Source organism: Oncorhynchus clarkii, chromosome 16, assembly GCF_045791955.1.
Source record: "Oncorhynchus clarkii lewisi isolate Uvic-CL-2024 chromosome 16, UVic_Ocla_1.0, whole genome shotgun sequence".
Lineage (NCBI taxonomy): Eukaryota > Metazoa > Chordata > Actinopteri > Salmoniformes > Salmonidae > Oncorhynchus > Oncorhynchus clarkii.
This window is the reverse complement of record NC_092162.1, coordinates 14,496,378-14,509,285: the sequence shown is the minus strand read 5'-3', so window position 1 is coordinate 14,509,285 and position 12,908 is coordinate 14,496,378. Positions and strand designations below refer to the sequence as shown.

General features: G+C 43.2%; 2 protein-coding genes across 3 annotated transcripts; both read left to right on the top strand.

Moving 5' to 3' along the window:
• The first annotated feature begins 2,788 nt into the window (after positions 1-2,788).
• Positions 2,789-8,207, top strand: LOC139368013 (growth/differentiation factor 10-like). Of its 2 annotated transcripts, none has more exons than XM_071106496.1 (3): positions 2,789-3,327; positions 4,101-4,996; positions 6,388-6,597. In XM_071106496.1, exons 1-3 carry the CDS (start codon positions 3,069-3,071, stop codon positions 6,577-6,579), a joined length of 1,347 nt encoding a protein of 448 aa, XP_070962597.1. In that variant the 5' UTR covers positions 2,789-3,068; the 3' UTR covers positions 6,580-6,597. The 2 variants fall into 2 exon arrangements, with proteins under 2 accessions (XP_070962597.1, XP_070962598.1); XM_071106497.1 differs by lacking the exon at positions 6,388-6,597 and adding an exon at positions 7,152-8,207 and having other exon boundaries at positions 2,843-3,327; positions 4,101-5,006.
• An 815-nt stretch (positions 8,208-9,022) lies between these two features.
• On the top strand, positions 9,023-12,546 carry LOC139368012 (growth/differentiation factor 2-like). Its single transcript, XM_071106494.1, has 2 exons — positions 9,023-9,373; positions 10,887-12,546. Exons 1-2 carry the CDS (start codon positions 9,025-9,027, stop codon positions 11,786-11,788), a joined length of 1,251 nt encoding a protein of 416 aa, XP_070962595.1. The 5' UTR covers positions 9,023-9,024; the 3' UTR covers positions 11,789-12,546.
• Positions 12,547-12,908: the final 362 nt, after the last annotated feature.

The window sequence follows — 12,908 nt, the reverse complement described above, 5'->3', positions numbered from 1 at the left end:
TTCAGATAGGCATCTCGCATTAAGAATGACCAACAATTCAATTAAAACTTGCTTTAAGTAATCAAAGCAATGAGTTCACGTTCTGGAAAGTGATCATCAACTGATAATAACTTGACATAGCGTCATAAGAGATAGAGAATGGTCCATCTCAGTAGATTGTGTGCGTGAGTGCAATGGTAAGAGTTAATACGGTCAATTGTGTAAGTGACTGTGCTTTACTGTATTAGTTGTAAGTGTCTTGGCAGATATACTGCAGACGGTATACAGAGGCTTAAAGATTACTCTGGGATTTGAAGAAAATGAGCTGAAGAAATAAAACCATCTAATGAGTGGATGTAACTTTGATTCAAGACTATATGGTTTCTTTCTCTGCCTAAGTGCTAAGGGATTTCCCCTATCTACAGCCAATTATTCCTGAGTTGAAGGGAAAAACTCCAGCGCTCCTTACTGAGGCAAAGATAACTTTGGTGTATTCATAAGTGGTCAGAGAATATACCTCAAGTCTAATTTTGTATCTATAATGATTTCTTGCAGTAATAATAACACACAAAAGTATTTTTGTAATTGGGTCACATGAAGCGAACGTTGGAGGTGAAATCCATCATGTTGATTGCTGGCTCTGTCCGTGGGTTGAGTTTCTGCAGATGTAGTGGGTCTCAGGAGAGGAGCTGCACCGCTCAGCTAGCGCTGCTCGCACTGCTGAGAGCAGCTCTTTACCTTTGTTACTGAACCCAAATGTCTGAACCCCAATGATAAATCACTCACTTTTTATGCGGAGCTCCGACAGGCCATGGCACTGGGTCAGGCCTTTATTCAGAAATTGGACGTCTGAGCGGCCCGTTGGACGAGACAAGGCCTGCAGAAATACACCCTGATGTGATCATTCTGTCAGCAAGCAGCCCAGGTGGTGTGTGGGGGGGGGGATAAACTACTCCAGTCCCACTCGGATGTCATCTATACACAGTAAACCCTGCAATTTGCTGAGATTTGGGCCATACATTTGTCATAACAAATCCTTTCCAGGAGGCATTCCATCTTCTGTTGGCGTTGATCGCTAAATGTGCTGCTATGCAAATGCAGGAGCTGTTCCGGATATTTCTCTGGGAGAGGAAGGCTGTCTGTCTTGCTGTCTGTTTTTCTCAGAAGGAGGACATTGATGTGAACTCTTCTCTCTGAGTGTCCATGAGGGAGGTATGGCAGAGGACCCAGTCTGGTGAGGGTCTGTGTGATCACACATGGACATCTTGGCAGGGATCAGATGAGTAATGGAGGGGTTTTCATGGCCTTTGGACATCCATGACCAAATCAGTCAGAGCGGTCATTTAGTCCTAGCCAGCAGTAAGAAAACAAGTCGAGGGGAGATTGGTGTCCAGCCAAAAGCAACATGGCGGACTCACTGTCTTTCACTCCTTGATGAACGCCCCAGGCAGATATTCTGTGAATCAAAGCATTTTCTTCTGTCCCCCTACTTCATCTCTCTACCAGAGGTGATTCATGCATGCATGATGTCATACGGAATGCCATTTTTTAAATGGTCTTATGTGTGAGGGGCCATTGTCTTGGCCAGTGTCTGCCGTACCGATTAAAAAAATATGAAATGATGAACAGTTAAAGGTCCAATGCAGCCATTTTTATCTCAATATGAATTTCTTTCTCAATATTAATTTCCTTTCTGGGTAACAATTAAGTACCTTACTGTGATTGTTTTCAATTAAAATTGTCCAGAAGAAACAAAAATAGTTTCTTAGCTAAGAAATATTTCTCAAGCAATATTTTTTCTAGGACTGTTTTTGATTGGTCTGGGTGGGGAAGGGAAAACTGAAAACTAGCTGTTATTGGCAGAGAGGTTTGGAACTCGCTTTCTTATTGGTCTATTAACTAATTTACCGCCTGGTGACATCACCAGGTGGTCTTTTCAAACAGCTCTTACACTAAAAGGGCATTAACACAATTTTCACAAGTTCACAGTATTATTCCAACCTCATTGTTACAAAGGAAATTATGGGTAGCTCTAATGGGAAGGGTCTACCATGATCGCGACACATGATGACAGCTGAGGCTGATATGATCTTGCTTGGGCTATGTAGTGAAAACCTTAAGACAATCCTTGCTTTAGTGAGTGCTTCAGGAGCAGGGGCCTTTTAGTGCTGTTGCAGGACATGTAAAGCGTGGTGTGAAAGGCCTCAGTGATTCCCGTCGGGCCAGTAGAAGGTATTTTAATGGCTCACTGACCCCAGTAGCCAGGCTGTCACCACCTCTCTCACAGGGTCCGCATTGTGCTGCTGTTAACTAGACATCAAGACCCCAGAAACGCAGGAGGCTCCAGCAGGCCCCTCCGACCGAGGGGCCACAAAAGAATGAAATGGAAGAAAAACAAGAGCACCTCACAAAAGGTCTTAACATCACATGGTTGGCTGGAGAGACCAGGAAGGGAGATATGTCTTTACATATCGGCATGCCACCGAAACATCAATTCTTCATGCAACTCTTCACTACAAGGGTGCCCTGTGCCCCAGTCATTATGTGATCATCATGCCTATGTTTATCCAGAATGGAACGGAATAGACATTATAGTTTAAACAGTCAACATGAATTTAATTAGTGAGGTTTAGAGTGTAAATGCTTTTTTTAAATTATGTATGAAAACCTTTAATAATAATATAATATAATTCCTGTTTTCATAGTTGCAATATCTAAAGTACTGTAAATTTAACAGCAGCCAGCACATACAGTTATTCTACAATGTGGGAGATCTGCGGACTTGACTCTCTCGTTGGCTGGGCGCTGCAAAGCGTCACCATCTGTCACTGCTAAAGCAGTAGTCTACCCCCTGGTCTCTCTGTCAGTAAGAAAACAGTGTGGAGCAATACGCTGTGAAGTTTGCCATACGACTTACCGATTTAAATGTTGACCTCCAATCTACATATGAGTAAAAAGAAAAACAACTAATCAAGCGCGTCCTGGAATTGCACTGCCGAAAGCTGTGAATGATTTTTCTCACATTTTGGCACATTCAAACACTAAAGAAAGACGGTACTTGATGGAATAATTCGTTTTGCATCGAAAATATGACGAAGATATTATTACATCTGGTGCATTTGATGTTATTTTTTCATTCCGGAATCGGGGAAGTTTTATCAGAGGAGCCATTCGAAATTACGCAGCAGGACAGCGATATCCACGAAACTACCGATGGCACCTCCTCGCGCGAAAGCGCACGGCGGGACATGGTCTCCATCAATATGTTTAAAGTCTATGAAAAGTACAGTAAGGAACCACAACGCCATCGAGACGAAAATACCGTCAGAAGTTTTAAGGCTATTCCAGGTGAGTGTTCTCCTGCCCTATGCACGGCAGTAAATTTTATGTAGGCCTTTTTAATGTAAGATGTCATTGAGTGTCCCGAAAGCCGTCTGCTACATAAAATGAATTATTATTATATGTGCATATGTTACTGCATGACACTGTAATGTCACATAACCTAATATGAAGTGGCGGGCTGCTGTAGGTAGGATACAGCAGCTACAGTAGTCTATATCAGTTGGAACTGTACAGTGACATACATATAATTTTGCAAGAGCAAAACGTAAATAATAAATCTTAAATAAAGTTCAGCTATTGAATGTGTTTAATATAAGCACCCCCCATGCCCTGTCACTACTTGATACAAGCTCAATGTGAGAGTATAGGCTACTGTTAGTATCCACGACATATTAGACCAAAGCCGATTATGACGCCAATAGAGGCACATGGAAAATTCTTCTCGTGCGCTCCTAAGCATTTCCACATGTCTGAGACCTTTTCAGGGGCAATGTTTATCTTTCAAACAGCAGTGGGAGTCAAGGGATGAAATTAAGATGATTGTTTATTGTAATCCAAATGTTGTGTATTGCAATCAGATCGTTATCATGCCATGTGGTAGCATGCACTATAACCTGCTGTATGTGATGCTATTTCACCCAGAGCTAATCATTCATTGTTTTTATGACATTATAGTTAGCAGAAAAAACAGTTGAAAGTAAGCTACATTGAAAAATAACGTTTAGAATTGAAAATGCTGTCACCACATGTCTTTCCATTGTCTTGTCTTTTTTTTGCAGGAGTCTCCAAGAACAGTGTGTGGTTCCATTTCAACCTGTCGTCCATCCAGGAGTCGGAGGACATCCTGTCCGCCACATTCCACTTCCTGGACCAGCGTCCCCGCCACCGACCCTGGATCTGCCGGCGCTCCCGAAGCGCTTCCTGTCGCCTTCAGTGGCATCCCCCATCCCAGCTCCTCTTCCGAGGAACGTCCCCAAACTCTGCCTTTGCCTCCCTGCTGGGCAACGTCACCCTGCCCCCTCCCAGGAGAGGGTCCTGGCAGACAAGTGATGTCTCCGCTGTAGTCAAAGAGGCCCGCATCCTGGGAGTCTTCCTCATTACCGCTGAGTTTGACTTCGGGATGAGGCCCCAGAGGAACCAGGAACGCCTTTCTCCAGCCATCCTACCGTACGTCCTGGCGTATGCCAACGACATGGCCATATCTGAGCCCAACAGTGTGGCCATGACCCTGCAGAGGTACGGGCCTTTCCCTTCGGGCGAGGAGCCCACCCGGTCATCCAACGAATCTCCTCCAGCCTCTAGGCTGAAAAGAGAAGCATTGTCCCCCCTGGACCAAATACTGGACAATGACCTGCCTGAGGTCCAGTTCAACACCCTGAAGAGCCATGAGCTATGGGAGAGCACTTATTTGGTTCCCAAGATCAAGCCCTCAATGAAAGATGGGCAAAAGCATGGCCAGGAGAGCAGTGAGGGGTTGAATAAGCCCCAGGTGCTGAGCTTTGATGAGAGGACCATGAAGAAGGCTCGCAGGAGACAGTGGAGTGAGCCTAGGGTCTGCGCCCGACGCTACCTGAGAGTGGATTTTGCAGACATCGGCTGGAGCGAGTGGGTGCTAGCCCCGAAAGCCTTTGATGCCTACTACTGTGCAGGCACCTGCGGATTTCCTATTCCTAAGGTAATTTAGCGTAGTGTTTTACTTCAGTGTGTCATGTAGTATTTATTTAGTAAATAAAATGTTCCATTGTTTTGAAAATATGTTTGGAATTGCTTTAATTGATCAGATGACGAAGGGCATGCTGGATAAAATACACTACATGACCAAAAGTATGTAGACACCTGCTCATCGAACATCTCATTCCAAAATCATGGGCAATAATATGGAGTTGGTACCCCCTTTGGTGCTGTAACAGCCTCTACTCTTCTGGGAAGGCTTTCCACTAGATGTTGGAACATTGCTGCAGGGACTTGCTTCCATTCACAAGAGCGTTAGTGAGGTCGGGCACTGATGTTGGGCGATTAGCCCTGGCTCGCAGTCTGCGTTCCAATTCATCCCAAAGATGTTCAATGGGGTTGAGATCAGGGCTCTGTTGCAGGCCAGTCAACTTCTTCCACACCGATCTCGACAAACCATTTCTGTATGGACCTCGATTTGTGCACCAGACCATTGTCATGCTGAAACAGGAAGGGGCCTTCCCTAAACTGTGCCACAAAGTTTTCGCTTCACTGGAACTCAGGGGCCTAGCCTGAACCATGAAATTAGCCCAAGCCCATTATTCCTCCTCCACCAAACTTTACAGTTGGCACTATGCATTGGGGCAAGTAGTGTTCTCCTGGCATCCGCCAAACCCAGATTCGTCCGTCAAACTGCCAGATGGTGAAGCGTGATTCATCACTCCAGAGATGGCGTTTCCACTGCTCCAGAGTCCAATGGAGGCGAGCTTTACATCAATCCAGCTGGCAATTGGCATTGTGCATTGTGATCTTAGGCTTGTTTGTGGCTGCTCGGCCATGGGAACCCATTTCATGAAGCTCCCAACAAACAGTTTTTATGCTGACGTTGCTTCCAGAGGCAGTTTGGAACTCGATAGTGAGTGTTGCAACTGAGAACAGATGATATTTACGTGCTTCAGCACTCGGCGGTCCCGTTCTGTGAGCTTGTGTGGCCTACCACTTCGCGGCTGAGCTGTTGTTGCTCTTAGACATTTCCACTTCACAATAACAGCACTTACAGTTGACCGGGGCAGCTCTAGCAGGGCAGAAATGTGAGGAACTGACTTGTTGGAAAGGCGGCATGCTATGACAGTGCTACGTTGAAAGTCACTGAGCTCTTCAGTAAGGCCATTCTACTGCCAATGTTTGTCTATGGAGATTGCATGGCGGTGTGCTAGATTTTGTACACCTGTTAGCAACGGTTGTGGCTGAAATAACCAATCCACTCATTTGAAGGAGTGTCTACATCTTTTGTATATATAGTGTACATGCCTAACAAACGTGATGTCATCATCATACTCCCTTGTGAAAGAGAATCCCTCTTAACTCCAGCTTCTTTCCCTCTCTGGCTCCCAGGTTGCCCGGCCCTCGAACCACGCCACCATCCAAAGCATTGTGAGGGCGGTGGGAATCGTTCCCGGCATTCCGGAGCCCTGCTGTGTTCCGGACAGGATGAGCTCTCTGAGTGTTCTCTTCCTGGACCCCAGCCGGAACATGGTGTTGAAGGTTTACCCCAACATGTCTGTGGAGACCTGCGCCTGCCAGTAGAACCACCCGGAAGGAGCCTCAATGCATAATGCATGAGCCAGAGTACAATGAATCAGACAGAGTGGAGCAGAAGAGACATTCAGTCAGTACAGTAAAAAAGACAGACATCTTTGGATGAGGCTGTGATGGATAAACCCACCATGGAGGGTGATCTGGATTATAGATAAGGGTTTCTGGATTATAGATAAGGGTTTCTGGATTATAGATAAGGGTGGCGAGATGCAGAGAACGCCGTGTCTGACCATCAGATTAGTGTGATTCACACAGACATTTCCTTGTCATTCAGCAGCTCAACTGTAGTTGAATTTGGGCCTGTATCACTGTCAGTTCCAAGTCTTCAGCCATCCAGAGCTCCTGATGTATACACGGATTCCAAAGTAACTCAAATGATGGACCCTATTGCCATGTACTGGACTTCGGTGGAGGCTGGTGGGAGTAGCTACAGGAGGGCGGGCTCCTTGCAATGGCTTGAATGGAATAGATGGAATGCTATCAAACACATGGAAACGACATGTACGACTCAGTTCCATTTACTCAGTTTCAGCCATTGCAATGAGCCCCTACTCCTATAGCTCCTCCCACCAGCCTCCACTGCTGCACTTAGACTATTGGACTCAGGTGAGCTTTAGATGTGATGTCTTCATACGGTACAACACTCAAAAGCGGAACCTCTGTAAATAATAATGTAACTAATACAACTAAATAAGACTTATTTCTGTAAATAATTGCTGGGATCTTAAACTATGTTTTGCCTGTAGTGTTCACTAGTTGTGCAGTTTGAATTAATCTGTCAACATAAATGGTTAATACATGAGAGAATGTACTGTTATAATAAATAATCCCATGTTGTTTTCTGACATGTCATGTTTGCATAAATTTGAATCAGGAATCCATTGTCATCATATTCAGCGAAGAAAATGGAGATACACAGCACATTCCTGCCACCTGCTGTTTTGAAATAGAAAATAGTTTTCAAAAAATGGCCATTTGAAGAGGTAGACCTGATATTGATTGTTTTGATCTTATTGACGGAAAGATCGTGAGAGCTTAATTACTTATAGACCACTAGTGCAAAGTCATTACATTCAAAATTGTCAGCATCATACTGTAGTTGATTAACGTCAAACTACCACAAAAGTCTTGAGAATATTGTGCTATGTAATTTCTATTCCAACATTGTGAATTGTGCATTTATCCTTTGTTTAGGCTTTGTCTGGTTTTGATCATGTGTGCTGTAATTGCCCAAATATGGCCTAGATTGACTCATAAACTGAATGCTCCATAAAGTGGAGTACATGAATAATGAGAACCCTGGGAGATTGGTTGGGGTTGTTTTATTTTATGATGACCTTGTCCTGAGTCCTCATAGGCTGTGTTTACACAGGCTGCCCAATTCTGATCTTTTTTTCACTTGTTGGTCTTTTGACCAATCAGATCAGCACTGAAAAAGATCGGATGTGAAAAACTCTGATGTGATTGGTCAAAAAAACAATCAGTGGAAAAAAAGAGCATCCTACATATTTACAATATTAGCCAAGCAGCTAATATTAGAATTACAGGAATGTTTAGGGAATAGGAATGCGTTACTCATTTCAGACTCAAATAAAGAAAGTACCTTAATCACCAAATCACTTGTTTATCTGGTGCATTCTTCTCTATGGAAAATGCATGTCAGAGGATATTTAACTGGCCTTTACTCATAAAGATATCCCACAGAGTGGGGGGGGGGGGGGGGTTCTGCCTGAATGTGTGAGAGAGACAAACACACTGTTGGAAAGTGCCAGGACTCAGGCCAATGTCCTCAGACACATTGGCCTCGGATGTCACTGGATCCTAGCCACAATGTTTACTGGTGATGAAGAAGGTGTTCTACACAAATAATTCCCATTGGAATATCGAGGGCTGCCAATTTAACCTGTAACTAACATTTCTAAGCAAATGTGTTAGTTTGACATCTTTATTGCTTATGTATCTGAAAGACTCTGAAGAAAACATGTCCTGTATCAATATGGGGAAGTTCTCACTATGTATTTTTTTGCCTCTCCTAACTTATGGTGATTTCCGTCGGCCTCAAACTATGACCCGTTAGTGGGAAGCAAGTGGGAAGAATTTAGCAAAGTGTTTGTCAGTAGTCTCGCAATTTCCAGCGCCTCGCTCATTATCGCAGTGTGTCTGTCACATGTTTACAGAATATTCATTAACGGCAAGCGCCCTAATGATAACAAGGCCCAAATGAAGATACAGTATCAATGGTCGAGATAAGAATGGCTGTGCTACTATTTTGGTTGAAACGAGGCTACTGTTTACTCTAGAACATGGGAGCGGATCCTAGCTCTAGCATAGAAGAAGCTCAATTTCAACAGATCGTCACCCAAAGTCCATGTTAAATACATAGTGGGAACTGGGAAGGTAAAGTGTGTTGATTGGGAAGGATTTGCTCTGAAGATGCAATGCTCAAGGCGTTTCTTCTTCCAGATGTGTCTGAGTTTGCTGGTGTCCACGGGGTCCTGTAGATGCAAGTCACTGAACGATGTCCTCCAAAGTGAAGATCCCGAGGGCTTCACTGAGACTTCCAAGCAGGACTTTGTTGAAAAGGAGGAAATGGACAGCAGGTTACAGAGCTTTCTGGAAAACATGAAGGAAGGGTTTCTGAGAGAACTCAACTTATCAGATGTCCCACAAGAGCACAGCAAGATATACCCACCGCCGTTCATGATTGAACTGTACAACAAGTATGCCTCCGACAAGTCTGCGATGCCTCGTTCTGATGTCATTCGCAGCTTCGCCGTTCAAGGTATGTACGTAGGCAAGTCAAACAGGAATATTGGGGGCAAGACTTATGCCACAGGGTTTTTTTTTAATCAGTTATCACAACATTTACATACATACAGTGGCTTCAGAAAGTATTCAAAAATATTCACACCCCTTGACTTTTTGGACAATTTGTTGTGTTACACAGTGGGATTAAAATGGATTTAATTGTCATTTTTGGTCAACGATCTACACAAAGTACTCTGTTATGTTAACGTGGAAGAAAAATTCTAACCTTGATGAAATATTTAGGAAAACAACACTAATATATCTTGATTAGGTAAGTATTCACCCCCCTGAGACAATACATCTTAGAAACACCTTTGGCAGCGATTACAGCTGTGAGTCTTTTTGAGTAAGTCTCTAAGAACTTTGCACACCTGGATTGTACAGTATTTGCCCATTATTCTTTTTTAAATTCTTCAATCTCTGTCAAGTTGGTTGTTGATCATTGTCAGAAAGCCATTTTCAAGTCTTGCCATAGATTTTCAAGCTGATTTAAGTCAAAACTGTAACTAAGCCCCTCAGGAAAATTCAATGTCGTCTTGGTAAGCAACTCCAGAGTAGATTTGGCCTTGTGTTTTAGGTTATTGTCCAGCTGAAAGATACATTTGTCTCCCGGTGTCTGTTGGAAAGAAGACTGAACCAGGTTTTCCTCTAGGGCTTTGCCTGTGCTTAGCTGTGTTCCGTATCTTTTCATCCCCAAAAACTCCCCTAGTCCTTGCCGATGACAAGCATACCCATAACATGATGCAGCCACCACCATGCTTGAAAATATGAAGAGTGGTACTCAGTAATGCGTTGTGTTGGATATGTCCTAAACATAACACTTTGTATTCAGGACAAAACATGTATTTCTCTGCCACATTCTTTACAGTATTACTTACATGCCTTGTTGCAAACATGATGCATGTTTTGTAATATTTTGTTCTGTACAGGCTTCCTTCTTTTCACTCTGTCATTTAGATTAGTTTTGTGGAGTAACTACAATGTTGTTGATCCATCCTCAGTTTTGTCATACAGTATCACAACCATTAAACTGTGTAACTGTTTTAAAATCACCATTGGCTCATGGTGAAAGTCCTGAGCAGTTTCCTTCCTCTCTGGCAACTGAATTAGGATGGATGCTTGTATATTTGTAGTGACTACCATAACAAAGGCTTGCCATAACAAAGGGGTTGAATGCTTATTGACTGAAGACATTTCAGCTTATCATTATTTATTTTTTTAATCATTTTTTTTCTTCAAACAAAAATCCACTTTGACATTATGGGCTATTGTGTATAGATCAGTGACATAACATCTCAATTTTAACAATACACAAGTCAGGCTGTAACACAACAGAATGTGGAAAAAGTCAAGAGGTGTGAATACTTCTGAAGGCATTATGTTAGTACTGTATGCTTATTAAGCAAGCCTTTGTGCCTCTATGGCTATTGATTCAAATATGTGACATCAAATATGAAACTCCGTATGCCTGTTGCCTACTTTCGCAGATGTTAGTCACTCTGCAAAAAATGGAACAAAGTCAAAACACAGACTGCTGTTCAATGTAACTGTCCCAAATCACGAAGAGGTCACCATGGCGGAACTCAGGCTATTCACCCTGCTGGATAATAGGGCGACCTCGCACTCAACCTCCTCCAATCAGATCGGGGCTTCCATAAAGGTCTATGAAGTGCAGTATAAAGGAAACAATGTCACAGCCCACTTTGTGAATGGGAAAGAGGTCGTTGGGGCCCATCACTCTTGGGAAGCTTTCGATGTGACCACCGCCATCCAGAGTTGGGTCAAATCAGGCCGTGGGGCCAGTGCATTTGAGGTGGTGGTCGACAGGTGGGACTGTGGGCCTTTCAAAGGCGGAGATTTTGACGTGAGCGTGGGTGCGGGGGATAACCAGTCAGCTGCTTTGATTGTCTTCTCTGATGACCTGGGGATCAGGAAGAGAGAGGCCAAGAAGGAGCTGAAGGAGGAGATAGTCCATGAGAAAGAGACGGTCTTCTCAGGGAGCGACTGGCAAGGGCCCGACTTCAATGAGATCCCTGTGGACCTACACCCCAGGCGGAAGAGGCAGGGGGACACCAGCTACTGCCGACGGACCTCCATGCGCGTCAAATTCAAAGATATCGGCTGGGACCAGTGGATCGTGGCGCCCCCTGAGTATGACGCCTTTGAGTGTAGAGGGGTGTGTTACTACCCCCTGACTGAGGACATGACCCCTTCCAAACACGCCCTCATCCAAACCCTGGTCAATCTCAAGAACCCCAAAAAAGCCAACATGGCATGTTGCGTTCCCACAAAACTGGCCCCAATCCCGGTCATGTACCAGGAGAATGGTGTCATCACCTTGCGACAGATGTATGAGGAGATGAAGGTGGCAGAGTGTGGATGTAGGTAGTAAGAGGTAACATCCATGGTGGTTCCCTTTATCCTTTACTGTAAATCTGTACATTCCTGTTGTAAGATGCTTTTGACTTATTTTATTTAGTATACGCTCAGAAAATATATCAATAAAACCTGAAATTCAGTATTTATTAACTATGTATCATTATTGTAATGGTTTTAGAAAACAAAAGAGATGATAAATTGGATCTATTATGAAGTCAGTGTTCATCAATTGTTTGATATCTATAACGAAATTATCATAATCGAAAAGAGTCGATTTTGAAAGTATTTTTTATAACAGGGCATTTCTGTAGTGTACGCAAGAGGCGTCACTACAGTACCTGGTTCGAATCCAGGCTGTATCACATCCGGCCGTGATGGGGAGTCCCACAGGGCATGCACAATTGTCCCAGCATCGTCCGAGTTTGGCCGGGATAGGCCGTCATTGTAAATAAGAATTTGTTCTTAACTGACTTGCCTAGTTAAATAAAGGTTAAATAAAAATAAATTATTAATTTGAATTAAACATGTAGTGTTCTCATTAGTTTCATATTAGAGGCAGAAACTTCTCTATAGCATAGCAGTGTATTTCTCCGGTAAATATGTTCTACTGTATAAATTAATATTAATTTTGAATTTCTAAAGTTCAACTTTTGGGGATGAATTTCTTCTTTGAATAATGTGTACAGAGTGCCCTCTAATGGTGGACAATAAACTATTTTTTATGTATATATCTTACTCCTTCATTCATGCCTTACATTTTCTTTTGACTGTTTTTGTAATTATTCAACTAAAATATTGCACACATATCTAAATATTAAGTACGCGTTGATCCCGACATACTTCCGTTGTGAACGTTAGTCAATGCACAATAGTCAATACACATCAATGTATTCTAATCAGAGGTGATGGTTCCCGTCCCAATGAAGCAAATGTTTGTCAGGGGATGAGGAAGCCTAGATGTAGACACTTACATCACCGCTTCACAGTAAAAACAAATATAGCCCAGTCTTAATATACACTATATATACAAAATGTGGAAACCCCTTCAAATGAGTGGATTCGGCTATTTCAGCCACACCTGTTTCTGACAGGTGTATAGAATCGAGCACACAGCCATGCAATCTCCATAG

Coding starts and splice junctions, on each gene's coding strand:
- LOC139368013 (XM_071106496.1), top strand. CDS start 3,069: ATGACGAAGATATTATTACATCTGGTGCATTTGATGTTATTTTTTCAT. Junction 3,328..4,100: donor AAGTTTTAAGGCTATTCCAG/GTGAGTGTTCTC, acceptor TTTTTTTTGCAG/GAGTCTCCAAGAACAGTGTG. Junction 4,997..6,387: donor GCGGATTTCCTATTCCTAAG/GTAATTTAGCGT, acceptor TCTGGCTCCCAG/GTTGCCCGGCCCTCGAACCA.
- LOC139368012 (XM_071106494.1), top strand. CDS start 9,025: ATGCAATGCTCAAGGCGTTTCTTCTTCCAGATGTGTCTGAGTTTGCTG. Junction 9,374..10,886: donor TCGCAGCTTCGCCGTTCAAG/GTATGTACGTAG, acceptor CTACTTTCGCAG/ATGTTAGTCACTCTGCAAAA.